At 54.1% G+C, this 27,654-nt stretch overlaps 7 protein-coding genes across 7 annotated transcripts; 4 read left to right on the forward strand and 3 right to left on the reverse strand.

Moving 5' to 3' along the window:
• The first annotated feature begins 2,212 nt into the window (after positions 1–2,212).
• On the forward strand, positions 2,213–2,961 carry BDY24DRAFT_397225 (uncharacterized protein). The gene is made up of 2 exons (XM_076641545.1): positions 2,213–2,328; positions 2,419–2,961. Exon 2 carries the CDS (start codon positions 2,480–2,482, stop codon positions 2,942–2,944), a length of 465 nt encoding a protein of 154 aa, XP_076494428.1. The 5' UTR covers positions 2,213–2,328; positions 2,419–2,479; the 3' UTR covers positions 2,945–2,961.
• Positions 2,962–3,942: 981 nt separating this feature from the next.
• Positions 3,943–6,079, forward strand: BDY24DRAFT_143150 (uncharacterized protein). Its single transcript, XM_076636089.1, has 6 exons — positions 3,943–4,135; positions 4,212–4,351; positions 4,443–4,538; positions 4,611–4,761; positions 4,841–4,994; positions 5,082–6,079. Exons 1-6 carry the CDS (start codon positions 4,022–4,024, stop codon positions 5,678–5,680), a joined length of 1,254 nt encoding a protein of 417 aa, XP_076494429.1. The 5' UTR covers positions 3,943–4,021; the 3' UTR covers positions 5,681–6,079.
• BDY24DRAFT_397230 (Spc98 family-domain-containing protein) lies at positions 5,836–10,202 on the reverse strand. The gene is made up of 12 exons (XM_076641546.1): positions 9,862–10,202; positions 9,639–9,774; positions 9,514–9,546; positions 8,952–9,437; positions 8,786–8,881; positions 7,458–8,705; positions 7,180–7,371; positions 6,893–7,098; positions 6,702–6,815; positions 6,591–6,630; positions 6,161–6,525; positions 5,836–6,079 (listed from the first exon to the last, which is right to left on the reverse strand). Exons 1-12 carry the CDS (start codon positions 10,044–10,046, stop codon positions 5,887–5,889), a joined length of 3,294 nt encoding a protein of 1,097 aa, XP_076494430.1. The 5' UTR covers positions 10,047–10,202; the 3' UTR covers positions 5,836–5,886.
• A 3,143-nt stretch (positions 10,203–13,345) lies between these two features.
• BDY24DRAFT_143183 (class I SAM-dependent methyltransferase) lies at positions 13,346–15,591 on the forward strand. The gene is made up of 11 exons (XM_076636090.1): positions 13,346–13,536; positions 13,642–13,696; positions 13,801–13,830; positions 13,928–14,086; positions 14,271–14,364; positions 14,431–14,487; positions 14,564–14,578; positions 14,641–14,750; positions 14,822–15,034; positions 15,125–15,178; positions 15,290–15,591. The coding sequence occupies exons 1-11, from the start codon at positions 13,501–13,503 to the stop codon at positions 15,556–15,558; spliced, it is 1,092 nt and encodes a 363-aa protein (XP_076494431.1). The 5' UTR covers positions 13,346–13,500; the 3' UTR covers positions 15,559–15,591.
• An 871-nt stretch (positions 15,592–16,462) lies between these two features.
• Positions 16,463–17,912, reverse strand: PUS4 (pseudouridine synthase PUS4; the record flags this gene model as incomplete). Its single annotated transcript, XM_076637146.1, has 6 exons — positions 16,463–16,774; positions 16,877–17,120; positions 17,210–17,364; positions 17,466–17,521; positions 17,605–17,770; positions 17,856–17,912. Coding segments are annotated over 6 exons (990 nt in total), but the record flags the coding sequence as incomplete, so codon positions are not given.
• A 304-nt stretch (positions 17,913–18,216) lies between these two features.
• On the forward strand, positions 18,217–23,625 carry BDY24DRAFT_397237 (uncharacterized protein). The gene is made up of 21 exons (XM_076641547.1): positions 18,217–18,558; positions 18,633–19,762; positions 19,885–19,917; positions 20,022–20,122; positions 20,204–20,419; positions 20,500–20,521; positions 20,598–20,653; positions 20,730–21,320; positions 21,391–21,456; positions 21,536–21,632; positions 21,696–21,852; positions 21,926–22,029; positions 22,104–22,303; positions 22,374–22,506; positions 22,581–22,587; positions 22,662–22,788; positions 22,859–22,911; positions 22,975–23,013; positions 23,076–23,138; positions 23,206–23,407; positions 23,480–23,625. Exons 1-21 carry the CDS (start codon positions 18,363–18,365, stop codon positions 23,592–23,594), a joined length of 3,708 nt encoding a protein of 1,235 aa, XP_076494433.1. The 5' UTR covers positions 18,217–18,362; the 3' UTR covers positions 23,595–23,625.
• A 95-nt stretch (positions 23,626–23,720) lies between these two features.
• PCK1 (phosphoenolpyruvate carboxykinase PCK1) lies at positions 23,721–26,966 on the reverse strand. Its single transcript, XM_076641548.1, has 14 exons — positions 26,866–26,966; positions 26,740–26,786; positions 26,537–26,547; positions 26,207–26,402; positions 25,972–26,036; positions 25,770–25,858; positions 25,362–25,687; positions 25,011–25,278; positions 24,895–24,931; positions 24,708–24,812; positions 24,555–24,634; positions 24,391–24,480; positions 24,217–24,317; positions 23,721–24,143 (listed from the first exon to the last, which is right to left on the reverse strand). The coding sequence occupies exons 1-14, from the start codon at positions 26,884–26,886 to the stop codon at positions 23,951–23,953; spliced, it is 1,629 nt and encodes a 542-aa protein (XP_076494434.1). The 5' UTR covers positions 26,887–26,966; the 3' UTR covers positions 23,721–23,950.
• Positions 26,967–27,654: the final 688 nt, after the last annotated feature.

Genomic DNA, 27,654 nt, shown 5'->3' on the forward strand with positions numbered 1-27,654 from the left:
GCGCCATAGGCCACTATCGCCAGCACAAGAGCAGATTCATCGACGACGTGACGACCCACACGGCCTCCAAGAGGTCGAACAGGAAAGCATGGACGAAGGAGGAAGACCGAAATCTCGTTCGACTTCTTGCTTCTCGTTTCGGAGCCAAACAGAGTCTTCAGTCCATATTTCGTCTGTACGGAGAGCAGGTGAGTTTCTGTTTGTTCCTGAACATGTCTTTTTCCTCTTTCGCTGACGCTTTGCTCTCGCCGTTTCACCTATCGTTTCAGCACCCCGGACGATCCCGCGCTTCGGTACAAAGTCGATACCTTACTCAAAAGGAACGTTTCGACAACGCCATTGAAGCTCTACAGGAAACCCAAGCCTCACCGTCGTCGTCTCGTCCCTCCTCCTCCTCCTCCCCCGACGGTCAACCTCACGACGCCACAGCCGGTTCCTCTTCATCCCCCAACTCCCTCTCCAAATCGTCTTCTTCTTCGATCCTTCCCTCGTCGGATCAGCTAGTCGCAGCCTCCTCATCGTCGGAAGCCTTGGCCTCGTACCTCGCTTCCCTGGACGTCGACGTCGACCCTCTCACTCAAGATCAGGATGGACGAGACGCGTTCGATCAGTACTCGGCTTCGGATGTGAGCCAACAGTCCTCTACCAACTCAACCAGTACTAAACAAGAAGAGAAACGGAGCGGAGGGCTGACTTTTTCTTCTGTTCGAACTCGTTTTCACTTCGAAGTCAACCGATCGACTCGCCGACGACTGCAGGACGGAGTACCAGCTCAGGAAGGACTCGTTCTTTGAGTCTCGAGTGATGGGGATGAGAAGTACCGGTGAGATGGGTAGTGGTGGAAAGGGGAAGGGAAGGGAGGTTGTGGAGACGTGAGTTCGGACGACATCCCAGCCGACGCGACGCGACTTGATGAAACCAGGACGAAACGAGACTGATGCCCTATCTCTGATGCGTATATTCTCAGAGACGACGTTGAACAGATTGGTGGAGGGATCTCGGGACCTGGGGAACAGCTGGACGACGGACTGGGTCTCCTCGAACCTACCGTGAGGAGCGCGTGAGTTCCTGTCTGTCTCTCCCTTCCTCTTTTTCTTCTCCATCGCTTAGGCCTTTTCTTCTGGTCGCATCATCAGATACGTCGCGTGGACTTCTCAGGAGAACAGGGACCTTGCTCTCTGTCTTCGAGAGGGCTGTTCGATCCGAGCTGCTGCCGAGAGGTTCATCAAGATGGTTCGTTCCCTTCGAGCTTTCTCTCCTTTTTTCGCCATTCTTGAGTTGAACAAGGACGGTTCAGCTGACGCGATCGATCGTTTTAATTAACTTAGCATCCTCATCGAACGGTCCTCGCAGTGGAACGATACTACGCCGGCAACAAGCTCAAGTTCGTCGACGACTTCTCAAAGGGAGCCGCCGCTGGGCTCTCTGCACGCTCGACATCATGGATGAAGGTCGAGGAGGAGCTCCTCATCCGTTTACTCGCTTCAGATCCTCCAAGGAACAAGAGGGATTCGTTTCGCCTCTTCATCGAGCAGGTGCGAACTCCCCTCAACCTCGTCGTGTTCCTTCGTTTCGACCAGCTGACTCCCTTCACCTCTCGCCCCCCCTCCTTGTACACATTCACAGAAACCTACTCACACCGTCTCTGGACTCGAAAACTGGTATTGCAAGCATCGAGAGCGCGTAGACAAGGCTGTTCAAGAGCTGAAGGTCGCTCAGTCCTCGTCGGATCCGAACGTTTTCTCTCCTTCCTCTGGGTTCGTGGTTCCACCTTGCTTCGATCTCGATAGTGTAGTAGATTGATTTTCTGAACTGACTAGATTCGGCAAACTTTCTCCAGAGAATCGACAACGAAGCCAAAGAGGCGCGTCGCATTTCTTCTTTCTCGAGTTTATCCCCGACGACGAGCTCTTCGTTGACTTCTCTTTCCTCCCCGATCTCAACAGTCCTTCTATTCTCTACTCGTCGCAAGAGACTTCCGACCTGCGAAGATTCCTCAGCGACAGCCAGTCTACGAAGGAGGCTGCTGAGAAGATGTCGAAGGCGGTTCGTCCATTCTTTTCTTCTTCTCCTTCCATCCTCTTCGAGAGAAGCCTTGTCGCCTTACTCATCTTTCCTGCGCTGTTTCTTACGTAGCATACCCGTCGACCCTCGAAGTCCGTCAAGCGATACCTCCGGCAACACAGGAGCGAATTCGAGAACGAGCTGGCCGCTTTGAACGTACGCGTCTCCTCTGCATGGTTTCACAAGGAGGAGGAGGATCTCGTACGACTTCTCACCGGGCGTATTGAAACCTTCAGGGCCGTCTACAAGGCATTCCATCTGGAGGTGAGCTTCGGATCGAGGGCACCTGTGAGGGATTCTGCTTTCGACGCACCTTCCTCAACTAACTCTTCTTCTTGTTCGTTCTGCTTCCAGCATCCTACGAGAACGGTGATCGGCATTAGGGAACACCACTTCAGGTATAGAAAACGCATCGATGAGGCAGTCAAGGTCTCGAGAATGGAGTCGTCGTCGACGTCGCCCTCCAACGCGGACGGTTCTTCCTCTTCCTCCTCCCATCCACCCGCCACCTCCTCTTCTTCCGAACCCAAATTCTCCTCGTCGTCAAAACGTCCCTCGAACGATCAACCGACGTCATTGGTTCTCAAGTACAAGCGTCCGAGGTTCTCGTCGTCGTACAAGGCCTCGAACGAACCGTCCTCAGTCGCGTCCGGATCCAACCCTCGACCTTCACCATCTCCTCCTCATGCTTCCCTCCAACGTCACTACCCTTCTTCCAGCGGATCGATATCTTCACCCTCTTTGCCGCCTCCCTGATCTCATCCTGCCTACCCTTCGTCGACTTGGTGTGGGATGGAGAGAGAGGAGGGTGGGAGGTGAAGGGAGGGACGACGTGGGAGGAGGGGAAGAAGAGGGAGAAGGAGCGGGAGCTGGAGGATAGGTGTGATAGGTGAAGGAGTGCAGTACTACTTTGTTCGAGGAGAACTAGGGTGGCTGGACTGGGAGATCGGGAGAGAAGCAGGTTCTCGACTTCGTGTTCTCGTTCTTTGTTTTGGGTTGAACCGAAATCGATCTCTTTTACGGTGTATGCCTTGATCCTATTATGAGTTTCTCGCTACCCTCTCCCCCCATCGTTAACTTTCTCTCACAAAAGATCAAGGGTTTGGAGTAAAGGGAGCAACGCCAGATGCATCACACACGAAACCGATTCGCTTCATCGTCTCGAACCTCCATTCACCCCTCTCCTTCTCTTTTCCTTTCGCCTCTGCGACCGAATTCACCCCAGACAAGAACTCGAACGCAAATCGACATGGACCCTTCCCTCTCCGCTCAAGCATCATCAACCTCCGTCAATCGTGCCCTCCGTTCGAACCCACCCGACGCTCCACCTCCTCCCTCTTCTTCCTCCTCTTCTGCTCCCATCTCCAGACTCAACCTTTCCTTCCCCTTCAACCATCCGACCGAGCTTCGTATCTTTTTCGATCCCACGTCGAATCAAGCTGCCAGAATATCGGAGAAACTTCAGGTGAGCTCAGACTTCCCTTCGACGACGAGCTCGCGCTTTCCTCCCTCCCTCCTTCTGGCTCTCTCCCCATCTGACGCCTCGCTCCTTCCGTTTTCTTCTCAGACGATCTGCCAAACTCTCGAGAAATCTCCTCCCTTCACCCTCAATCCCGAAGAAGCGACTCACCTCGTCCTCGAACAAGCTACCGAGCTCAATCAAAAGCTCAGGGAGGAAGCCCAAGCTCATCAACATCTCGTCTCGGTTCGATGGATCGTGAAGTCGACGTTCAGCAGGGAGCCTTTGGACGAGAAGGAGTTCGCGATTGAGGGACTTGGAGATGGTGACGAGGAAGAGTTGGAGGACGAGGAAGCAGAGGAGGAGCCTATGGAAGGGATTGAAGAGGAGGGAGGAGCGTCGAGGTGAGCTCGACTGTTCTCTCGTTCCTCTCGCCGCCTCTCCACGCTGAAACTTTCCTCCTTCATCTTTTCAACCATAAAAACGAGCCTTCCGATCATGGGATCCCAAGGAGTCCTTTGGACGAATGGAGAGCAGGAGGATCTCGCTCGTTTCCTAGCCACCCAAACTCCTCCCTACCACCGAGCCGAGTTCCTCAAGTACGCTCGAAAGGTGAGTCTCGTTCCTTTTCCCTTGCTTATATCGATCTATAGCGAGTTCTGACTATGCATCGTTCCCCGGAATTCAGCATCATCGTACCATCGAAGCCTACGAAAGGAGATATCGACTCCATCGCGACTTCTTCGATCGTCGAGTCCGTCGGATCCAGGCTTCTACCACCGTTCCAGCTTACGTCGAACCCGATTCGGAACCGGAAGGCTCGAAAACGTAAGTATCATGTCTTCCCTTTGCCCTCGCAATGTGAAGTTCGAGCTCGTCTTACTGTTTCGCCGCGTCCTTCTTTTCACCTCCCTTCCAGACCTCAGCAAAGAAAACGAGCCAAACCCAAGACTCCGAAGTATGTCAAGGAGTCCGACGACGCGTCTGATGATCCTACTAGGACGACGGTCTCCTGGTCAGTTCAATTTGTCCTTGGAAGCTTTGAGCTCGTTCTGATTCTGGCGCCTCCTATTTTATCTTTGCTCAGGCGTCGTCGAAAACCACGAGGAGCTCCTCTCGACCGAGGGACCTCTCCAGACTTCAGTACCTACAGCGAGAGACAGCAGAGAGATTTGGTTCGACTTCTATCCAACAAGAGCGGGTCTGTCAAGTCCGTCTTCTTCGAGTTTGCGAAGCTCGTAAGTATCCATTCGTCGTCCGCTTTCTTTCCCTTCGTCGACGCTGAGGCTGACCCCAATCATTTCCACGGACATCCAGTACCCTTCCAAGACGTCTTCGGCGGCTATCCAACACTACTATGGATACCGAGCACACTACGACAGGCTTTCTGGGAGAGCTCGTCCTTCCGAGACTCGGAATCGGAATCGTCGTCGGAGGAAGAGGAGGCTTCGGAGGAAGAGGAGAACAACGGGTCAGTCTCTCTTTGTCTCTTTGGGTCTAACGAGAGATCTGGACTTGACGTCGTCACGTACTCTCTACCCTCTTCTTCCTCGTCCAGTTCGCTCCGACGAAACGCGTCCACCCGGTCTCGTCACGTTTCCTTTCACCCGAATGGACCCCTTTCAACTCCAGCTCCTGCTACCATGCTGGGCTCGCTCTCGAACCTCAAACGACCGTCGTTGTCAGTCGAAGCCGATCAGTCGTCAAAGACGAAGACGAAAGTCGCGTCGTCCTCGAACCCGTCTCCCGCCTCATCAAATCACAATCCTCCCAACTCCTCCACTTCCGATCCTTCTCGCTCCCATCACCTCCACCATGCTTCTTCTTCGTCCAGCTCAGCACTTCCCATCCCTCACCACGCCCCTTCCTCTCCTTCCTCTACCTCCTCCTCTCCCCCAAACGACCACGCCCTCCCTCTCGAACCTCCATCCTTCCTTCGACTCGGAGCCCGACCCTCCGCTTGTTCGATCAACGAGCAGTACTGCTACCTCTGCGGCTTCTTTGGACGACGTCGACCGGTCACCTTCGAGCTCCTCCAGTTGGTCAGAAGGAACGAGAGGAACGACGATGCTCGAACGATCGAAGCGAGACTTGGATGCGACGGGTGTGCGAGGATCTATCACAGGAGATTCGACGCTCAGGAGGTTGAGGGGTTGAGTGCGATGGATAAGATTGGCTATGCTTCGGCTTGTGTGATTGAGGATGGCTTGGAGATCAGGAGGGAGGCGGTGGACGGTTGAGGAGGTGGACGCGTCGGAATCCTTTTGCTTCTTTCTTTCATGACACTCACTGGAATGCTGCGTCCGTCTCCCTTCGAAGAAAGTCGTAAGCTCGTGATCATCACCTCATCTCGTCTAGTCTCTCTACGAGTATCCCTCCAATGCAAAACTCAATACCTCCCACGTCTCCCTCAAGTCCCCCATCTCCATGGTCCTCTTCAACCTCCCATCGACCTCCTTTGAGCCCTCTCGTGAAGTAGGAGGAGCCGTCGTCTTGGCGAGGGTATCGACTCCGAGCTGCAAGAATCGGACGAGAGAGGTGAGCTCGGTTGCCATTCTGCGAAAGGCAAGGAACGGAGGCGAGGCCGAGTCAGCGCAGGAGTAGAGAAAGTGGAAGGGGCGTGGTTGAGCAACTCACCTCTCGACCCTTCCCAAGAAAGGCTCCTCGACGAATGAAATCGACCCCATCGTTGTCTGCTGATTCATCGTCCAGCTCCTACTTCCCTCGCTCCCGTCTCCTTCGATCCCGTTCCCGGCCTCTTCCAGATCGTCCAGATCCGAGTCGTCTTCCGCGTCGTGTTGCGCTCGTTTCCTCGACCTCCAGGAGCGTTTCCGACGAGAAGAGGAGGAGCGGTTGGGTGCTGAGCGGGGAGGGAGGATGGAACGGCGGGAGAGGTCGGCGAGGTTGATGCCAGAGGCGTCGGTGGTGAAGGCTGTGAAGACGTCCGAGAAGAGGATGCACAGATCGAAGATCGTAATGACTGTTTTGAAGAGAGGAGAAGTCTGATGGGGACGAAAGGGGAGAGGTTAGGCCGGAGGGAGGGAAAGCGGAGGGAGACGCGACGAACTCGTTCGTTGAGGAGGCAGAGGTCTTGAAGGCGAGAGATGCTATGAAAAAGAGAAGGCGAGAAAGGTCAGTAAAGGAACGGAGTGCAAGACGAAACCCGGAAACGACTCACTGATGCTCGTGAAGCGGGATCATGTCGTCCAACGAACCCGTCGCTGCCAACTTCTCCCTGAACTTCATCGACTGAACATGCAGGACGTTGGTCATGATGAAATCCCAAAAGACCCTTAGAACGAGACAAGCGTCGAAGTGGTCGTCAGATCACGTACGACGAGGGAAAGCGCTACTGAGGAGCGAACTCACGAAACAACCCAACCCAACCTCTTCCTCAACCCATAGAACGCCTTGGTCTCCATCCCATCCTTCACACCCTGCCACTCGTCCCTCTTGATCAACGAAATCCGACTCATGAGGTTCCGAGCTCGACGAAGTTGAAGGAGGAAGACGAAGATGCTGGATCGAACGGCCATCGTTTCGGGAGTGAAGAGGAATTGGAGAGGGGAGGGCACCTGTTGAGACGAACGAGCACCATTCAAAGTCAGTTCGAGCCTCGAGTAAAGAACAGAAGACGAGGGGAGTCGAATACGTACTTGGTACGAGACCGACAGCGACTCCAAAGCCTTCACACTCCTCGAACTCAAACCCTTCGAGTTCCTCTCTCCGAGCTTCGTCCAGAACCTGACCAGCGAAGGATCGATCCATCCCGACTGCTCTCCATCTACAGCTTCGGCGAAAGTAGAATTGAGGACGTAGTAGTCGTTCCAGGGTCGTCCGGAGTCCATCTGAACAAGATCGAACGAGGGAACAGGTCAGACACGAACAACGACGCGTCGAAGCAGAATGAAGAACGAGGAGTCTAAAAACTCACCTTCTCCCAAATCTCCTCACTCCAATCCCCGATACACTCCCCCTTCCTCATCAAAAACAGCCCCTCGATCGCATCCAGATGCTCCATCAGTCCACACTCCTCGATGAGCACGCGGTGAAGCTTGTACTGCAGCAGGAGGAGGAGTGGCGAGAGATGATCCGAGAGGGCAAGGGAGATGTCGGTCGTAGGTTCGAAGGGTGGTGGGTGCAAGGGAGGAGTGGTGAAGACTGATTCGAGTGGAGATCGACGAGGAGGCGGCGCTGGAGGTGGGGAAAGCGGTGGAGGAGCGTCGAAGAGACGGATGCTCGTCGTTCCAACTGCCGCTGATGATGGAGAAAACGGCTTGGGGAAGCCGTCCTCGATCCCTACAACTTCACTGAAGCTCTTCCAGCTCGATTTGTTCCTCCTCGTCCGAGCATCAAGTTCCTCTTCGTCCTCCTCCTGCTCCTCCTGCGCGCCTCCAAACCCAGCCTTCAAACCCAGCGCTCTCAACAACCCGACCGCCTTCCCAGCCGCTAAGATCTCCTCTGCCATCCCCACACCAAGGCACTCCGGCACCAACACCTCCCCATCCACTTCTCGTCTCAGCCTGTACCCTTTTCTCCAAAAATCAGCTCCGTCCCCGACCTCCTCCTCCGCCGAACGAACGATGAAGGACTCCTCCTTCAACCCGAAGCCGTCTCCCTCGTCCATCCTCATCCCCTCCTTCAACCACCTCCCCACCTCCCTCCACATCGGCTCCATCGCTTTCACGAAAATCCGCTCGAGATCCGAAGCGATTTGGGTCTCGCCGATGGATCGGTGGGAAACGAGGGAGCGGTGGAGGAGGTTGAGGATTTTAATCGCTAGGACCGAAGGGTGGACCGAGGAGGGTGAGGAGGGAAGGATTCGGATGAGGGAGGAGAGATGAGTGAAAGTGGGTGTGAGGGGTTTGAGGAGGTGGAGAAAGGAGAGGATGGTAATGGTTTGGGGACGCGTCGAGGAGGTCAGGGCGAAGATAATGGTTTGTTCTCGTTCGGCGAGCCAGCGATCGAACTCCCAGACGAGGTTCTGTACTCCGTCGGCGAAGGCTTGAAGAGTTGGGAAGGAAGAGGACGTGAGGCTCGAGTGGGTGAGGTTGGGTTGGGAGAGAGCAGATTGAGTGAAAGTTCGTAGGTGGAGGAGGGTTGTTGAGATGGTGGCGAAGTCGGTGAGCAGAGATTCGGTTGAGTCTGGGGAGAGGTGGAGAAGGTTGATGTTGGGGATGGTCTGGAAGGCCGAAGGAGACGTGAGGAGAAAAGGTCAGAGTCGCGTCGTTGGAGATGAGACGAGGAAGAGGTCGGACTGACGGCGCAACGGTCTTCTTCGAACTCGAAGACGACTCCTGGTCGACCACTGAGTGCTAAGAGGACTTCTCGAATGGCGTCGGTTTCTCGGATGTATCTCTGCGAGGGGAGAGGACGGAAAAGGGTCAGCACGAGAGACAAAAGGAGAAGAAGAGACGTCCGGGCTCACCCTCCGATCCGGCAAAGTCACCCTCGCCTCATCGTTGGCCTGAACATCAATGAACCTAGGCATCGAAGGAAGTTTGAGCATCTCCTGCCAACCATGGGAATTCGAATAGTCGGTCTCGTCCTCGAGAAAGAAACGAGGGTCCGACCAAGGTCGAGGAGAATCTCGAACGATCACCGCTGGTGCTGGAGGTTTGAGAGGTAGGCGAGATGCAAATGAGGAGGAGGATGGCCGACGTTTGGGTGCCTCGTCGTCCTCGTATCGACCTCGACCTCTCGAAGACGACGTCTCGGACGAGGAGAAGTCGCTTCCTTCGCTTCCGAAATCTGGTTCGACCCATTCCTCCTCGTCGTCCTGGTCGGATGATGGATCCTCGGCGAAGATCTCGTCCCATAGCTCTCGGTCTGTCTGGGGCTTGATGTGAGATTGGCGAAGGAGGTTGGAAGCTGCGAGGTGGGTGTTGGCGTCGGGTCGGTTCGAGAGGGCGAGCTGAGAGGGAAAGGAAAGGAAGGAGGTGAGCTCTCGACGGCGTGCATAGAGGAAAGCTGGCTGAAATTCAACTCACCAGGAAGGCGAGATGAGCAGGAAGGTTTTCCACCTGTGATGGGGCCAAAGGAGACGCGTTTTCCAAAGGTGTCAACAACGAAAGAAAACAAGGAGGAGGAGACGCGAAGGAAGAAACGAGCTCACCTTGATTTCCGCTTCCCTATCGTACTTTGGATTCTTGGATTCCCTAACCTTCATAGCCACAAGCTTGTCCGTCTCTATCTCGAGAGCCTCGGCGAGTTCATCAGCGAGAGAGAGGATTCGATGCTTCTGGACGATGCTGAGAGAGAGAAGGGGCGAAGGGAGGAAGGTCAGCTCGATCTCCTTCCTTTCTCGTCCTTCCTCTTCCTCGTAAAGCTAGACACACCTGTTCAGCTCCTTCTCCACATCCTCCCACTCATTCCTTAGTCCTCCTCCTTGGTTCAGAGATCTTACGGTCTTGTCGACGAGGGCTTTGGCTTGTTCCGGCGAGAGGGAAGGAGGAAGGAGCGAGAGAGAGCTCAGAAGCTGGCGGACTTTGGAGTGAATGGTCGAGGTGGAGGAAGAGGACATGGGATGATGTGTATATTGACTCGGAGGGTGGCGAGAGGAGGTCCAAGAAAGTGCGAGTGGGTCGCCTCGAAGGGCGAGATGGAGTTGGGAGGACGAACGACGACGAGCTCGAGCTCATCGAAAGAAACGAGACGCGTCTTTCGAGCTTGATTTTTCCTCGAGTTTTGAATCATCAGAAATCTCCTATAACTTCGCTAAAACTTGAAGCTTCTTCAAATCCAGTGAGCTGATTTTTTTTTAAATGCTCGGCGTACTCCTGAATCTGAACTCGAGAAACAAGCTCACCTTCTCTTCTTCCTCCCCGACGCCCACCCTTGTCAGCTCCAATGACTTCCTCCTCCAACGGAAACGGAGAAAGCTCTTCCTATCGGTGGCCCGGTTCCAACTCATCCATCACCCTCTTCCTCGATACTCTCTCTCCGGAAGCTCAACAGTTCGCTAGATTCCTCCCCGTGCGTCGTTTCCTCCCACCCACCCTCTCTCTTCCTCCCTCCTCCCTCCTCTCTAACTCTCTAAGCTCACAAGCTAACTATGTAGACTTTCCCTTGTCTTCTCTTGATTCGCAGTACTCCAATCCCTCCCTGACTCTGGTACCCACTCCAACGGAAGCGACCCACGTCGTCTTGTCTCCCGACTTCCCTTCCATCAACCTCCCCTTACGCGATTTCCTCCAAGGAAGAGGAATCAAGGTCGTCACGCTCGAGTGGGTACTCGAGTCGATAAAGTTCAACAGGACGCTCCCGGTGGAGGGGTTCAGATTGGCGGGAAGGAGGAGGGAAGAGGGAGGAGGTGGATCAGCGCGAGAGGGAGCTGAGGTCAACAAGGGGAAGGGGAAGGAGGTGCGACAGAGGTGAGGTTCTCCAAGTTTTGGGAGGATTTGGGGAGGGAATTCAAGTGAGGTTAGGGACTGATATGTCTCGGTTCGCCTCAGGTCCGTTTCCGTCGAGCTGGAGGACGAAGAGGAGGAGAACGAGGTCGCCGTCGCTGCTGCTCAGCCGTCGTTGTCGAAGCGAGCTCGGACGGTGGAAGATTCAGACAGAGCGTGAGTTTCATCTCGCTTGTCTTCCCCTGAAAGTGTGGCGTCGCTAGATAGCTAATTCTCTGCTCGTTGGTTGCAACAGAGACGTCGAAGATCCAGCTTCCTCGAGTCGAACCAAGCAACGTCGACCCCATTCCTCCTCGTCGTCGAATCGAAGGTCAGCTTGCCTCATCTCTTCCCGAACAGCAGCAAGGGTTTCTCGAAGATCCTAAACCCTCTTCACTCTTACTCTTTCTCTCGCTTTCTTGACAGTCCTTCGAATGGGGTCGCTGGAGGATCGACCCAAGGGTTCACGAACGAGGAATCCGTCGACTTCTGTGACCTGATGGCTCATTATACCCATCTCACCATGACGGAGAAGCTGAAGAAGTTCTGTGAGGCGGTGAGTTGACTCTCTCGCTTTCCGTTCGACGAGGGTCGAACAGCCGACTGAGTGAACGGTTTCATTTCTCCCTCTTCTCACTTCTTCCCAGTTCCCAACAAGAACTCCTGCCTCCGTCTCCTCGTGGTACTACGACAATCGACAACTTTTCGACGCTCAGATTCTCAAGGTCGAACAGTCTCTGGAGGAGGAAGCTCGTCGTGCTCCCGCTGCCTCGTCCTCGTCGAAACCCGTCGAGCCCAAACGAACTTCTGCTTCTTGGACACGAGAAGAAGACGAGCGACTTGCACGTTCACTGGCACAGAGAGGATACAAGTCTAAAGCTTCGGCTTACCAGGAGTTCAGTCGGGTAAGCCTTTCTCCTTTCCCTTCCTCTTCTTCGCGTCGTTTCCTGTTTCTGACGTTATCGCCTTTTCTTCGTCTTCTTTTGCCGTCATACATCTTGTAACAGACCTCGGATCGAACCTTCACTGCTATTTCTCAACGAGTAACCGCTCGAAAATTGTACTTCGATGGATTAATCAAGGGTAAGCTCTTCTTTCGAGTCGTCGACGAAAGGAGCTCGAAACTTATCGTGCCCTTCATCCCTCTCTTGTTTTTGATGCACAGCGGCTGCTTCTAAACCTCCTCCTCAACCTTCGCCTCATTCTGCAGCCGTCGATGAAGGTCTCAGGAAACTCCGAGAACCCGTCGCTGGTCCCTCTCCTTCCTCCTCCGCTTCCAACCTCGCCAGCGCTCTCCAAGCCTTACACGAGCCCGTCGCAGGTCCCGCCCATCCCCAGCCGTCAACAACCTCTTCCTCCTCCAACTCCAACACTCTCGCTTCAGCCTTAGCAGCTCTCCATGAACCTGGCGTTCCTCCTCGTCCTCCTCCTCGTCGTCCAGCAGCGTCTTCGAACCCGCTCGCCGACGCGATGAGGATGCTTCACGAGCCCATCGTTCCTCCTCCTCCTCCTCCACCACCACCAGGATCAACCTCGCCTCTGGGATCACACTCCTCTCTCGATATCAAACCTACCATATCCTTCTCGTCGCTCTCCTCAAGAGAGAGCGTCGACGTCAAGCCCAGGATCCCTTTCCACTCCAACTCCAACGCCTACTCCTCCCCCAATCCTTTCTCTCGTTATTCGACCATCGATCGATCGGCCTCGCCTTCCCCAAACCAACAGCACCAGAGCACCAACGCCGTCGCCTCAGGCTCAGGCTCCAACACCTCCAACCAACTCGTCCCTCCCACCAACGCATACTCCTCCCAATCCCCAACTCCAACCCCCACTCACCGGCCAAATCCCAATCCCGACCCGCTGATTCTCGGCGCACCTCCTCCCAACTGCCCGCCAGGAGCCAAATTCTGCTTCTTTTGCTCTGAAACCCAATCCCGAGGAGGGTTCGAGTGGATCGATGTCGAGCAGCTCAACGACGACCAGATCACTTTGAAGAGGAGGAAGGAGAGAGCGTGTCGGTTCTGTGCGACGTGGATGAGGGAGACAATGAGTGTTGACGAGCTTGTGGGAGAAGGAGAGGAGGAGGAGGAGGAGATGAGTTTGATGGAGGGGACGCGACTCTTGCAGGAACGAGGGGTGGAGTTGAGGAGCGACAAGTTTGGTGGTCAAAAGGGTTGAGTTCGGTGTTGATTGCTGTTGGAGGAAGCTGGTTTTTGACTTTTTGAGAGAGGAGGGAGAGAAGGAAGGAGACTCGGTGAGTTTCGACCGACTTTCTTCGACGCGTCTTCATTTCGTCCCGAGAGTCGAGAGACGACTTTGCTGACCTCTTTTCCTGCCCTTCCTTCTCTTCTTTCGCAGGTCTCGTGTGATTTGGTAATGATCTTGATGCTGTTAAGCTCTATCTCTAGCCCAGATTGACTCTTTTGTCTCGGCGGTCGATCTGAGAGGTCGTCGATCTGCTCGTGCCAGCGTGGACCCTCCGAACCGCCTTTCTCCGCAAAAGCTTGACAATCCCGACCTTGGGCTTCCTTCCTTCAACCACATCTTCCTTCCTTCCCTCTTCGTTATCTCAGTCTCGACATTGCTGCGATGGACATGGACGCTGCTTCAGATGCGACTTACGATGTGAGTGCGCCGTCGCGATCTTCTTTTTTCCGACCCTAGGCATTGTCAAGGACGAACTCTGACCTCTACTCTTTTGCTCGACACCTGTTTCGACCACGTTCGTAGTCTCTTCAAACGGTTACTCCTTCGCTGGCTGAGCTAATCATCGAGAAGCACAAAGGTGAGTTTGTTCGATGATCGGAGGGGATTTTGTCGTCGCTCGGTCTTTTTACCTCGCGTCTCCTTTTGCTGACCCGCCTTTATCTTGCTATAACCACTGTCCAGGCAACGAGTTCTCTGGCTTGAATCAGTTCTGTGAGGTCAAACCATCACCGACTTCGCTGGAAGAGAACGTTGAAGTCAGAGGCTCGCCGCGTCGTTCACTGATCTGGCCCTCCTCTTCTTCCCCTAGATCCCCTCCCCTACAACGACGAAGTCAGGAAATGCGAAGCTATCTTCCACGAGCTCGTTACAACTCTTACCGGAGGCGATCTGTACTTCGAGCCTGAGCTTGAGGAGGGAACGGTTGCGGAGATTCTGAGCAAGAAGGGGACTCGAGTTTTGGATTTGGGTGAGTCTCTGGCTTCTTTTGGAGGATTGGTTTAGAGTTGATGAGAGAAGAGATGACGATGAAAGGGAGGTTAGAGCTAGAGCGTGGGACCGAGCGAAGGGGAGAAAAGAGAGAACGCGTCGATCAGCGGTCAACATCGCTGCTGCTGACACGCTTCCTCTTTTTTGACGTCTTATCACCGTAGGTTGCGGTATGGATGGACTTTGGTGTACGTCTATGGCTACCCGCTTCCCCAGCGCAGAGGTAATCGGGGTCGATCTGTTTCCGGTTTCGCTCGAGCGAGTTTTCCACTTCGACGCGTCGTCTTGCTTCTCGATCTGACGATTCGTTCCGCATTTTCACAGATTTGCACCTCCGAATACCGAGTTTCATGTCTTTGACGTTCACAATGGTCTTCCTTTGTAAGTATTATGTCTCTGGTGGGTAGCAGGATTCGAAACCGAGCCGAACCATTCTTCTTTTCGTTTTCTTAATCAGCGACACCGAGTACTTGTGAGCTTTCATTTCTCCCTCGCTGCGTTTAAAGACTCCCAACTAACACTTATTTTCGACAGTGATGTCGTTCATGTGCGAGGTGCGACTCTCTGGCTGAAAACCGAGGCAATCATCAACGAGATCAGACGCGTCCTCCGAGTTGGCGGAGTCTTCCTTCTTCTCGAATTCAGTCAGTTCCTTCTTCTTCTCCTCGATCCAGTCCATGGCACAAGAACTGACTCCTCTTTGTCCCTCTAACAGAGAACCTTCTCCATCGAGCCGACGGGACAATCATCACCTCTCTTCATCGAACCGTCGGCGAGAACGTAGCGACTTGGGTCGAGCGATTTGATCATCTCACTCACCTCCTATCCATCAACATCTCTCCCTCGAGAGCCGAAGAGACAGGTGGCGAGCTCCTGGATGTTCAAGAGAAGACGATGGAGGTGCATCTGGGAACTCAGAGCTCTTTGAGTGAGTCCCGTCGCTTTCTTTTTCGTCTTCGCAGTCCGAAGCGAAAAAATCGGAACGCTGACTGACTCATGCTGCTCTTTCATTTGGTAGACCCTTCTATACAGTGGCAGAAGGCGGGCAAGCTCTATCGGGAGTCGCTTGTCGGTCAGTTCGTTTCTGCGTCGGTTTCCTTTCTCACGCTCGTTCGCCCCTCAAAGCGAAGAGTTCAGCTTTCAAGCTACCCTCCTGACCTTCTCTCTATTTTTTCAACACTAGGCTACCTCGGTGTTCAAGTCTTCCAGTACGGAATCGGCGGTTTCAGCGAAGAACGAAAGGTCGCGTCGATGGGTCCCCTCAAGCAGCTCATCTCCCTCCTCACTCCCGAAGACTCAAACATCTGGGACACCGTCAAGATGATCTTTGCTCGCAAGGGGACTGAACCGAGTATGCCGACGGGTCAGCAGCCTGGTCGATTGACGGTGGAAGACGCGCTGAACAAGTTGGTTGAGGCTAGACCTGGTTTTGAAGGACCTTTGAGGCTGTAGATTGGTTTCGGCTCGATAAGCAGGGTACTCGAGATCCATTAAACATCAATCATGATCCCTCCAAAACGAGAGACTCGGCGCTGATGCCCAAAGATCTTCTTGGATCAGCGTCTGGATGACCAGAAGCGAGAACGAGAGAACCGAAGTCAGTTCAGCGTCTTCTCGTTTCCCAGAGTCGAGGTAGCACAGCCTGAAACCTCACCTGAATTGTGTTACCCTGATAGTGTTTCCTGAAGGCTGCTGGCTCGTCGTCTGGATGGAGAGAGGGAAACGCGTCGAGGGAAGAGTCGGTTGCGCCGTCGAACAATCTCCTCCGAATTTCTCACCCCTCGCTCAGAAGGAAGTCTCCATACTCACAGTCGATAATGACGCATGCCCTGTAAAGAGAGAACGATCATAAGTAGGACGTCTCAGCGTATGAAGAAGAGAAAGCGAAGGTTGAGGAAGAGGAACGCCGACGAACAAGTCTCTCAGAAGGGAAGGCACATGGTTCTCGAAGCGCCATCTGAGTCAGCCCTTGATACGACTATTAATCCTTTTCTGCAGATCTCTGAGCGAGTGGAAGGTTGTGTTAAGATTTCATGTGGATCGTATCTATGCGAAGAAAGAGGGAAAGAAGACGAAGGAGAGGTCAGTTCGAACGAAACGACGCGTCGAGGGAGCGCGAGCAAAACACTCACCAAGGCAGCTACACGAATTCAAACTTCTCCAGCACCTTCTTCTCCCACTCCTTCAACTCCTTCTCGACCTCAACCTTCTTCTCCTCAACCTTGGGCGTCTCAACAACCTCGTCGTTCCCCATCATTTCCTCGTCCTCCTCAGCAGCGGCCACCTTCTTCACCTCAGCCTTCTTCCCTCCCTTCTTCCCACCCTTCTCCCTCGGTGGTTGCAGAGCCTTCCTAGCCTTGAACGCCTTCTCCTCCTCCTCCACAGCGTCCTTGAACACGCTCCAGTCGACGCAGTTGCCCTTCTCGAGGGAGAACTCTCCTTGACGAGTCCGAGTGAGAACGACGACGTGAGCTGCCGAGTTGAGAGCTTGTGCGATGTCGTGGACGATGGATCGAACGTAGGTCCCTGAGGAGACGGTCATACGGAGAGTGAAAACGGGAGGGATGACGCGTTTGGTCGTGGAGGTGGAAGGAGGGAGGGTTGAGGAGGAGGAGGAGGAGGAGGGAACGGGTTTTGATTCGGTTGATGCTGTGGTGGAAGAGGGTACCTCCTCCGATGCTGAGGGAACCGGAGTCCAAGAGGAGGCTACCGGAATTTCGGAGGATGCTGCTGACTTCTTCTCCTCTCCCTCCTTCAGAGGAACGACGACCTTCTCCGCGTCGTCCATCAACTTCTTGCTCTTCTCCAACACCTCCCTCTCCTCCTTTCCCAGAACCTTCTCCGGCCACCTGAAACCATGTCCTTCTCCTCCCTCCTCCGTTCGAGCTTCCTGCCAGGATTCCAGAACGAGTTCGTGAACGATCTGTTTTCGAGCTTCGATGGGACGAGGGAGGGGAGTGTTGGAACGAGCGTATTCGTAGAGGGGTTTGCCGTCCATTTTGAGAGCGGAGTAGCTGATAAAACCAAGCCGACGTAAGATGTTAGGTCGAACGAGAGAGAGGAGGGAAGAACAGCGCGAGGGAAGGATGGGAAGTGGACGAACATGGGTGGCGTTTGAAGGATCTCCCCTCTGAACCGATCCAGGACGTTCTCGACGTCTTGACGAGTGAGATGCTCCCAAGGAGCTGTATCGACGATAGCTCCGTCCGAGTCGTAGGAGTCGGTAGAGCAGCCTAGGATTCCAACGGTCCGGTATTCCTGCGAAGGGAGAAGATGAAAGAGGAGAAGGAAGGAAGAGAGAGAGGTGAGCTCGAACGAAAACGTAGAGGGACCCTCGCTGACTTGCTATTGAAGCGTACCTTTGAACACAAGAGAAACCTGCCGAGCTCCTTGGTTCCCTTTCCCAAACCGACGACTGAGAGCGAAGAAGAGAAACGGAAAGGGAAACGTTGAGCTTGGAACGAACACATCCTCTTTCCTTCGCGACCTCGAGCTCACCGAGTACTCCGTCCGCCAAAGGATCTAGGGTTCCTCCCTGACCGATCTTGCCAATTCCTCCCCTAGCTTTGGGACCTCCTTTAACAGACTCCTGTGCCATGAGGATAGACTTGGATCCTAGTCGTTTGAGCCCTTCGAGGATGGTCATCGAAGTCTGACCAGTGGGCTGAGGAAAGGAGCGAGGGAGGCAAGAGGTCAGCTTTGATGGTCCTTCTGTAGATCTTTGAGGCCAAACGAGGTGCGAAGCGTACCTTGTTGATTCCGATGAGACCATCGAGAGGGTACTTGATTCCAGTGTCTTTGGGCATAGCCGCTCGAGAGGAAGGTCGAGGTGAAGGTGAAGGTCGAGCTGGTCTGAAGGAGGAGCGAGGAGGAGTCCAGTTGCTGTTGCCTCGAGGGAGGAAGGATGGCTTGGGGGGAATGGCTGCTAGACACCGGGTGGACCGATACGTGAGTCTTGATAAAAGTGCAAGACGGAGTTGAGGACGAGAAGGAGGGAAGGGCAGGGAAGGGAGGAGAGGCGAGCTCGAAATTGAGTCCACTTTCCCACGGTCGCACTCGCTTCCTTCCCTCTTTCGAAGAGCAGAACACCTTCTCAACTTCAAACAACGACACCATCGGATCGACAAGATCGAGACCAGTCCTCTTTAATCCTCAGACCTTCACGCTCTCCCCTCCAACCTTCGAACGAGCTCGCTCTTGTGACCCTTCCCTCCCCGGAGTGGACCGTCTTCCTCCTCCGTCGAACACAAGACGGCATGACGGAGGATCCTCAGCTCTTCCAGGATCAAGATATGGAGGCCTTGGATGCAGTGCTCAATGGAGGAGTTCTACAGTGGGAGGAAACCTCTCGAGGGAGGCAGTTGGCGAGAGGAAGAGGACCTCGTCCAACGGGACGCACTGGGCGACTTCCCGTCGAACGAGCTCGCCTTCCGAAGCGAAAGAAACTTCTAGGTGAGCTCTGACTGAATACTGGAATGCTTTGAAGATTCTATCTCACTCTTGCTCTCCTTCGTACTCGCTCAAAGGCCTTCAACCTCGCTTCGATGGTGTCATCAAACTTCAGCCCTCCCCCTCTCCCCCTCCATCCCTCGAATCGCAGGATCTCCTCCGACCCTCCTCCTCTAGCCAAAACACTCCAGAAGAATCCTTAGCACCCATCCCCAGCCGTCCCGTCGACAGCGAAACATCCCATTCGTTTGCCGTTCTCGCCCTCCCTCCTCCCGCATCATCTTCGATCGAACTCTCAACTCTTCCCTCCTCCCACCGATTTACCTCTCAACTCCCACCCAACTCCTTCATCCTCTCATCAATTCACGATACCTCTCTAGAACCCATCGACCCAATCGTCTTCGCAAAGAACCTCCGTCGTCTTCAAAAATGGGTCGAGCGCCGTCGTCGGAAACGCAAGATTCTACCCTTCCCTAGGAACCCTCTCGATCCAGCAGATCCCCTTCCCCAGCCGTCGATTGATTCAGAGAAGAAGAAGCGGTCGTATAAGAAGAAGAAGCCACTCGTATCTCGCTCGGAATCGGAAACCGTCGCGTCGTCGTCCTGCGGATCGTTCCAAGTCAACGCGTCGCCTTCGACGTCGTATCAACCATCGAAACCTCAACAGCCCTCCTATCTCTCCTCCTTGAACTTCGGCCCTACCCTCTCACCGGTCTCGAGATCGGATGCATTCGCTGGCAACACCCCGCTGCTTTCCTCAGCTCTCGTTCAACGACCCCTTTTCTCCCCTCCTCCCTCCGCCGGCTCTTCTCAGCATCATCAAGACGTCCCATACCACCTCTTTCCTACCGAGACCTCGTCCTCCTTTACATCCCTCGACAAAGGAAAAGGTCGAGAAACGGACCTTCCTCCTCTCCCTCTTCCCTCCGCCTCAACCTCTCGTCCCGTCTCAGCTCCGACCAAAAAGCGCAAACCTCGAGTTTACAAGGACGGAGCATCGTCGACGTTGGGTCCAGGGAAGAAACCTCGAGTAGGAAACTCGTCGAACTTGCCCGCGTCGTTTGGAGTCAGGATCGAGGAGAGGGAGAATGGAGAGGGAGGGGAGGGAAGCGGGAGTGCAGGAGGTGTCGGTGGTGGAGAGAAACAGAGACCTCGCCTGCGTGCGAAGCCACCGGTGTGGGCGTATTCTAGACAGGAGATGTGCGAGGTGAGTTCTTCAGGATTCTTCGAAGAAGGACGAGACGATGAACGAACGACGCGTCTTTGGTCGGTCCTCGTGCGACACTGACGAGAACCTCCCTCTCTTTGCTTCATTCACTGTCTACCTAGACTCTTCCCTACTGGAGAGCTTTCCAATCCGGTGTAAGACCTTCTCTCCGACCCACCTCCCTCTTCTTTCGAACCCAACCTCTTCGACCGAAACGCGTCGAGCTCACCTCGTTCCTCTTTCGCCCCCAACCTCGCAGCTCTACATGCTCTCCGGAACCGCCTACGGCTATCTTCTTGACGGATACCCTTCAGCTCGAGATACCTGGGCTCACGACGGTCGAGTCGTTATCTCTCATGGGTTCGTCCCCTCCCTCTCTCGCCCTTCTCTCTCCTCACTTTCGAACCTGACCCTCTCCTCCCTTTTTTTTTGTTACTAAAGAGGCGGAAAGTGCATCGAATTCGACTCTCCATCTCCCTCCGATCCTCTCGTCTCCGTCAAGACCGTCCGACTTCGAGAGGATCAGTCGGCTTCAGATCCTCGAGTCTCTGCGTTGCTCAACAGCTGGAGGAATCGGACGCCGATCGTTCTCGTCGCGGGTAACAACTATCAAGGGATGCCTTTCGATTTGGGATGTGGGTATGTGGTTCTTGGCTGGTGAGTTGATGTGGCCCGGACGGAGAGTCGAGAGAGAACGGAGGACGGAAATTGACGAGACGTGTCTTGGTGCTTCTCAGGTACTGGATCTCGCTCGTATGGGTGAGGTTGCACCCTAATTCAGAATACTGGCATACCCTCTGATAGTTATTTTTCGGGTTTTGCTGCTGTTCTACAGATCGAGGCCGAACCTCCAGCTCCAAATGCAAAACTCGTTCCGGGACGAGACTTCTTGTGAGCTTCTTCCGTCTCCGCTCAGTCCTCTCTTCTCTCACTCACGATCTGTCTCTATATTTGTCTTTCATATCAGTCATCGATACAAGATTCGATTCGACTGGGTCTCTAGCCAAGGCGATCCCTGGTGGACGATCGACGACCCTTCCCTACCGAACGGATGGGATCCTCAAGAGGAGAGCCTCGCTCTGAAGAAACGGCGAGAGAACCTCCCTGAGGGAGTGATCCCTAGGATGGACGCTACGGAGGACGTTCAGCTGTCGTCGACGCTCTCGAAGGACGTCGAAGCTCTTGACCTTACCGTCGCGTCGAGCTCGACTTCGACTTCTCACTCTGCGTCGCCCTCGCCCTCGCCCTCGCCAGCCATCGACGTCGTTTCCCCGAAACCAGCCCCTGAGGAGGAGGAGGAAGAGACTCCAGATCGTACCAAACTCTCAGGACTCGCTGGATTCCTCTCGACTTCGTCCTGGAGCTCGTCGGTCGGAAGTCAAGCGTCCTCGAACTTCTTCGATCTCGTCTCAGCATCCTCGCCTGCGTCTTCGGTGATGGATGAGGACGTGTGCATGGAAGATTTGATGCTGGGCGAGGAGGTGGTGGTGGAGGGTGCTGTGGTTCCAATGGAGAAGGAAAGGAGAAGGCTGCCCGGGGAAGGAGCAGCGAGGAGGTTGTGCGGCCCGCTTTTCGTCTCCCTCACCTCGCTGTCCCAATCTGACTCTTTCTCTCCCTCCTCGGTCCAGATCTTCGTCCTTGCCTCTTGGAGCCCAAGCTCTTGCCGAGGAGCCTGACGAGTTCACTTCTGCACGGTTGGTCGAGTTCCTTTCCTCGACCGCTGTTCGAGCCTTCCCTCTCCTGATCGCTTGATCCCTTCTCTCTCGCTTTCAGATCTCATCGAACATGTAGCTCATGTAACCGAGTATCTCCTTTCATCTACGAGCAAGGCTGGATCTGCGTTCAACTGGATTGTCCGAGATTCTTCAAGGTTTGTTGCTCTTCTCTCTTCGTGTCCTCGACGCGTTCTCATCGTACGCCCTGCTTCCCTCAGATCCTCAACCCCATCGATGGAACCTTCGGTACTCCTCCAGATCTTTTGGTCTACACTCAAGAATTCATCGCTCCTGTTGCGACTCCAGCCAAAGTCCAACGTCTCCCTCATGGAATCGTCCCTCCTCCTCCAGTGGACCTTGCGGACATTCATGACGGTGAGTTCCTTATTTCGTTTGAATCTCGTCGAGATACGATTTGGTACATGCTGATCATCCTGTTTTTTTACAGGTCTTACGAGCTCAAGGTCATTCTGGCGAGGCATGGTCTGTCGGCCTTGTGGGAAAGCGTCGAGTCGAGAGAGATGGGATTGCTGGATGTGTACTTCGTGCTCGGTGAGCACTCTCCCCTAGCATCGATCATTCCGTCATCGTCATCTGCTGATCTTCGCTTGCTTCCTTACGTTCAGGCCATCTACGCTCCCCTCTCTGAATCATCTCGAGTCATCAAAGCTTCCGAGCTCTCTCGAGCTCTCTCGGGCCCTGCTTTCTTGGGAGACGACTTCCTCGACCCAACGTCTGGTATCTCGATCGTTGTCAGTCGCCATCTTGGACTCGATGGTGTTACTCCGATGGCAGAGGTCTTTCGTTTCGTCCTTCCCGACGGAGTGTGCGTCCTCCCCGCCGTCTTCCTCTCTTCGACGAGCGAGCTGACCGTAGTCTCTCTTCTTAACTCTCAGTGGATCGATTTGGCACATCAAACCATACAACCTGGAGCCCTTCGACAAGGTCTTCGAGTCGTATCAGGAGATGGACGCGACGAAGGAGAAGACTCTCGCTTCCGCTCTCTTCCGTCGAAGTGCAATCAAGCAGGTCAGCCTTTATCTTTGCTCTCTCGCTTTTCCCCCACCACAACTGACGCACTCTATTACCTTTTTGGCTTGCAGCACACTTGTGAGTCTCTCCAAGACTCTCGCCTTCTCTCGACGCGTCAAGACTGACCTGTTCGATTCTCCTTCGTTTCCCAGCGGTCGGCCGTCTCCTCACTCAGCAGTTCATCTTCAACGCCGGAGCCGATTACAAGTTTGTCGTCGACCAAGAAGGAAGCCTGCCCTTCTCGGAATCTCCTTGGGCTGTGACGGAATCTCTACGACTGTAAGCTTCCTCTCCAGTTTGGCTTCGTTCGACCTCCTCCCTTCTGACCTGATCGTTTCTCTTCTTTCAGCATCAAGGAAACGGTTCATCGAGTCTGTGGGATTGCCGAGGAGTTCAATGAAGGTCAGTCTATCGTATCCCCATCGAATCGAAGAGGAGAGGCTGACCTTCTCCGGTCGTTTCCAGTTCTCTCCGTCGCGTACAAAGAAGATCAAAAGATGAACTGTGAGCTCGACCGCCCCCTTTTCCTTACATCCTCTTCTGAAACGACTTTTCCGTCTTTCCAGGGCATGACGATGGGGAAACAGGTCTCGGTCCCGTCGTCTCAAGCTTGAGTTTAGGCTCGGACGGTTCGTCTTTCCCTCCAGCGTTTTTTCTTTGGCCCTCATTGACCTTCCTTCTTCCTCCCCTTTTCAGCCGAAATGAGCTTCAGACTCAAACCTGCTCGCCGAGATCGGAACATCGTCTTCCATGTCCAGACGAACGAACCTTCAGCTTCGACAACCGACCTCGTCGACGCGACTCTCCTCGACGCGACCGTCGCCGTCAAACCCAAACGGTCCAAGGCTCCTCCGATTCCTCAGAAACCTGCCCTCACGCTTCGGTTGATGCATGGAGAGTAAGTTCATTCTTGTTCGTCTTCGAATCTCGGAGACGTCGCTGATCTCGACGCTTCTTTTTTTTCCCCAAGCTTCGTCGTGATGGAGGGAGACGAAGTGCAGAGGAGTTGGGAGCACGCTGTTTCTCCTTCGGGCTTTCGGTTTGCTGCTACTGCTAGACGGATCACGGAGGAGCACGGAAAGTGACCGACCTTTGTAATTTACGAATGTTGTACGACTGACGAAGATCGCTCGAGGAAAACGAAACGACGAGGACGTCGACGCGCCTCGAACGGATCGTCTCGCTGATGTTTTCTTTCTCGAAAGGGAAGGTTCGCCGAAGGTGAACATAAGATCTTCGAAGATGTAATCGAAAGAAAATAGAAGGAAGGGTACAAAGACAAACCAAAAGGTCAGGGACTCGATGCTATGAAAGACGAAAGGGAGAGAGAGGGAATGGGCATGAGGTCGTAAAAAAAGATAGACGAGGGAAGGAAGGAAAAGAGGAGAGACGTGTCCATGTCGAGAAGCCAAAGGAGAGTAGAAACGAACGAAGAACTAAACTAGACGGACTGAGGTCCAGCAGCGAGAACCTCGGGCGAAACATCGGACTCGTATTTCTTGAAGGCGACGTTGAACATCCCAGCGAGTTTGGTGACCTCGGTCTTGAGTCCGTCCTGCGAAGGCCAAGCAGTGTAGGGGTTGAGGATCTCGGAGGGGACTCCAGGGACGGCCTTGGGGATGGAGAGGTTGAAGCTGGAGGGAGAGGAGAGGAGGTCAGCGACGAGAACGAGGAAGGGCAGGGCGAGGGAAAGAAAGATGAACTCACACAGGGAAGTTCTCGTACTCGGCCTTAGCGAGGGTTCCGTTGTGGATAGCGTCGATGATAGCTCGAGTGTACTTGAGAGGGCATCGCTTTCCAGTTCCGTACTGAGAGAGGAAAGGAAGAAGGAGTCAGCTCGATGTTAAAAAAACGGGAAGAGGAAAGAGAGACGCGACGAACCTTTCCAGAGCACCATCCAGTGTTGACGAGGTAGCAATCAGCCTTGGTCTCCCTCATCTTCTGAGCGAGCATCTTGGCGTATCGAGCAGGCTGAACGAAGAAAGGACGAGAGGGAAGAGGTCAGCTTCGAATCGAGGCTGAAGTGAGAACGAAAAAAGACTCACGTGGAGAACGATGAAGGGCTGTCCGTAACAAGTTGAGAAAGTGGGCGAAGGCTCGAGAACACCGTCCTCAGTTCCAGGAGCTGCGAGAGAATGGGGGAAAGGGAGGTCAGAGTGTGCTTCTAGAAAGAGAACGAGGCAAGGAGGCCGACTCACTCTTGGAAGTGTATCCGGCGATGAAGTGGTAGGAAGCCTGCTCGGGAGTGAGCTTCGAAACGGGAGGCAGGACACCGTAGGCATCACAGGTGAGGAAGACGAGGTCTGAAGGGGGAAAGGGGAGGAAGAGTCAGAAACGAGCTCGAAGGGGAGGGAGAAGACGCGTCGAGAGGACTAGACGACTCACTCGTGGGCTGGTTCTTGGAGAGTCCTCCGGGCTTGTGCTGGTGAGAGGGAAGGAGAGAAGGAAGAGAGGTCAGAAACGAAAGTAGGAGAAGAGGAAGAAAGGGACGAAGGACTCACTCCCTCGATGTACTCGATAGGGTAAGCACACCTGGTGTTCTCGGTGATGCTGACGTCGTCGTAGTCGGGCTTCCTGTTGGTAGGGTCGTAGACGACGTTCTCGAGGATGGCTCCGAATCGAATGGCGTTGAAGATCTCGGGCTCCTTCTCCTTGGAAAGGTTGATGCACTTTGCGTAGCATCCTCCCTCGATGTTGAAGACTCCAGTGTCGGACCAGACGTGCTCGTCGTCTCCGATGAGAAGTCGCTTGGGATCGGTGGAGAGGGTGCTGAAGGAGATAGCGAGAAGGAGAGTAGAGTCAGCTCGGGAAATTTTCGAAAAGGGCACAGAAAAAGAAGAAGCGAGACTCACGTCTTTCCAGTTCCAGAAAGTCCGAAGAAGAGAGTCACGTCTCCCTTCTCAACACCCTCGTTGGCACTCGAGTGAAGACTGAGCTGTCCGAACTTGACGGGCTGGATGTAGTGCATGAGCGAGAAGATTCCCTTCTTCATCTCTCCAGCGTACTCGGTTCCAAGGATGACCATCTCCATTCGCTTGAAGTTGATCTCGACGGAGGTGGGCGAGGTCATTCCGGTGGTGAATCGGTTGGCAGGGAATTGTCCAGCGTTGTAGATGACGAAGTCGGGCTCTCCGAAGGTCTCGAGCTCAGCCTCCGTAGGTCGAATGAGCATGTTGTTCTGAGGAGAGCGAAGGGAGAGAAAGATCAGCTCGAGTCGCGTCGGAACGGGGAGGGAGAAGAGAGAGAGCGAGAGAACGAACCATGAAGAGAGCGTGGTAGGCTCGCGAGGAGATGACTCGGACCTTGATTCGGTACTTGGGATCCCATCCAGCGAATCCATCGAAGACGTCTGTAGGAGAGAAAAGTCGGAAGAAGGAGGAGGGAAGGGAAGAGAAACAGGGTCAGGACGGAATGAATGACGCGTCGGGGAGAAGGGAAGAAAACGGAGAGAGTTAAACTCACAGACGTTATCTCGGGTGTTCAGGTAGTCGATAGCTCGTTCTCGGTTGATCTCGAAGGTGTGCTCGCTGAAGAGGGAGGAAGGAGGAACGAAGAAAAAGAGAAGGAAGGAAGGAAGGGGTGAGCTCGAGTTCGACCTTCCGAATCCCCTCCCCGGTTCAACCCGGCCACTTCTAGACCTCCCCGTCCAACGAAACCAAGCGAAAAACTTCTAGAGTCATAGAGAGAAGTGACTCACTCCATCTTGATGTTGACGCTTCCCCACCAGACATCGTCCTTGCTGGTCTCCTCGAAGACGATCCTCTTGTCCTTCGGCGAACGGCCAGTCTTCTTTCCGGAGAAGTTGATGAGGGCCCCAGTATCCGAGATAACAGCTCCCTCGTTTCGAACAGCGTCCTCGTAGAGAGTGGCGACGGGAGCATTACGCTTGAGGTCTGTAGGAGGAGGAGAAGGAGGAGGAGAAAGAGGAGGGAGGGAGGAAAGGAGGCTTGTGATCAGCCCAAACTGGTTCGGCTACTCAAGAAGGTGAGAGGCGAGTTGGGAGGAGAAAGAGAGAGAGTGGACGTACGGATCTTGTCCCTGATAGATGCGAAGAAGAGTAAGAGAGGTGAGAAGGAGGAGTTGAAGTCAGTACGAGATCTATCAGAAGGTTTCAGAGAAGCGAGGAAGGAAAGAGGCAGGATCACACGACCCTGAAGGCCTCTCCTCCCAGAGCTGTCCTCCCTCTCGTTCGCCACCAGAGAGATCCAAGGAGAAGAGAGAGAGACTCACATATCGAACCCAGCTTGAGAAAGGGAGGTGAGTTCTTCACCGAGGAACTTGAGGAAGGAAGAAAGAGAGATCAGCTCGTCTGGCATGTGAAGGGTGAGGAGACGACGAGGGAGGAGAGATGCTCACCTTGTAATCTGTAGACGCCATTGTGAGAGAGGAAGAGGAGGTAGTAGTGGTGAGAAGGAAAGAGGTTTGTTGGTTGGAAGTGGGAAGGAAGGGGATGGTGGTTGGAGGGAAGGAGGTAGGAAAGGGAAGGTAGGTCGGTTTTGTGGGCCTGATCCTGTCCGACGGAGCACCGACCATCTCCGAATCAACTTCAGCGCTCCCCGAAAATCTTACCCCACAGAGAGGGGCCTAGCCCAGGTCTGAGCATCTATGTCCACGTATATCCGTTCTCACAAGCCATGTTTCTCTACCAAGACGTCGTTCAAAGGGAGCTCCGAAGCTCGTAATGAGCTTCGAGGGCTGAATCGCTTTCGACTCAGCCAGCCTCGTTTCGCTCCATGTTTTTGCTTAGATTTTTATAGAACCAGTACAGTAGGAGGATCAGACAGATCGAATGCTCCCGTCGACCAGTGAGAGCTCTACGGGCAGCGTAGGAGTCAGATCAGCGAGAGAGGAAGGACGAAGAGACGCGACCTCCGTTTCTCTCCGTCCGCTTCCTTTCAGCTCTTCGCATCAACTTCGACCCGACTTCCGCCTTGAGAAAATTGTCCTCACTCGTTTCGAACGGCCCGGAAGAATTTCTTAGGTTCCGAGAACGATGTAGACTCAAAAAAGTACGAAAAAATTGCAGCGGAAAGGAGGTTCAATCAGGCAGATGTCAACAAACGAGTCGAAGAGAGAGCTAAAGCTCTACTTCCGTGCCCAACAGCCCTCCCATTTGCTCCGACTTTCAGAGAGAGTTATACTCCC

Source organism: Mrakia frigida, assembly GCF_051309035.1.
Source record: "Mrakia frigida strain ATCC 22029 unplaced genomic scaffold BDY24scaffold_27, whole genome shotgun sequence".
In the NCBI taxonomy this organism is placed as follows: domain Eukaryota; kingdom Fungi; phylum Basidiomycota; class Tremellomycetes; order Cystofilobasidiales; family Mrakiaceae; genus Mrakia; species Mrakia frigida.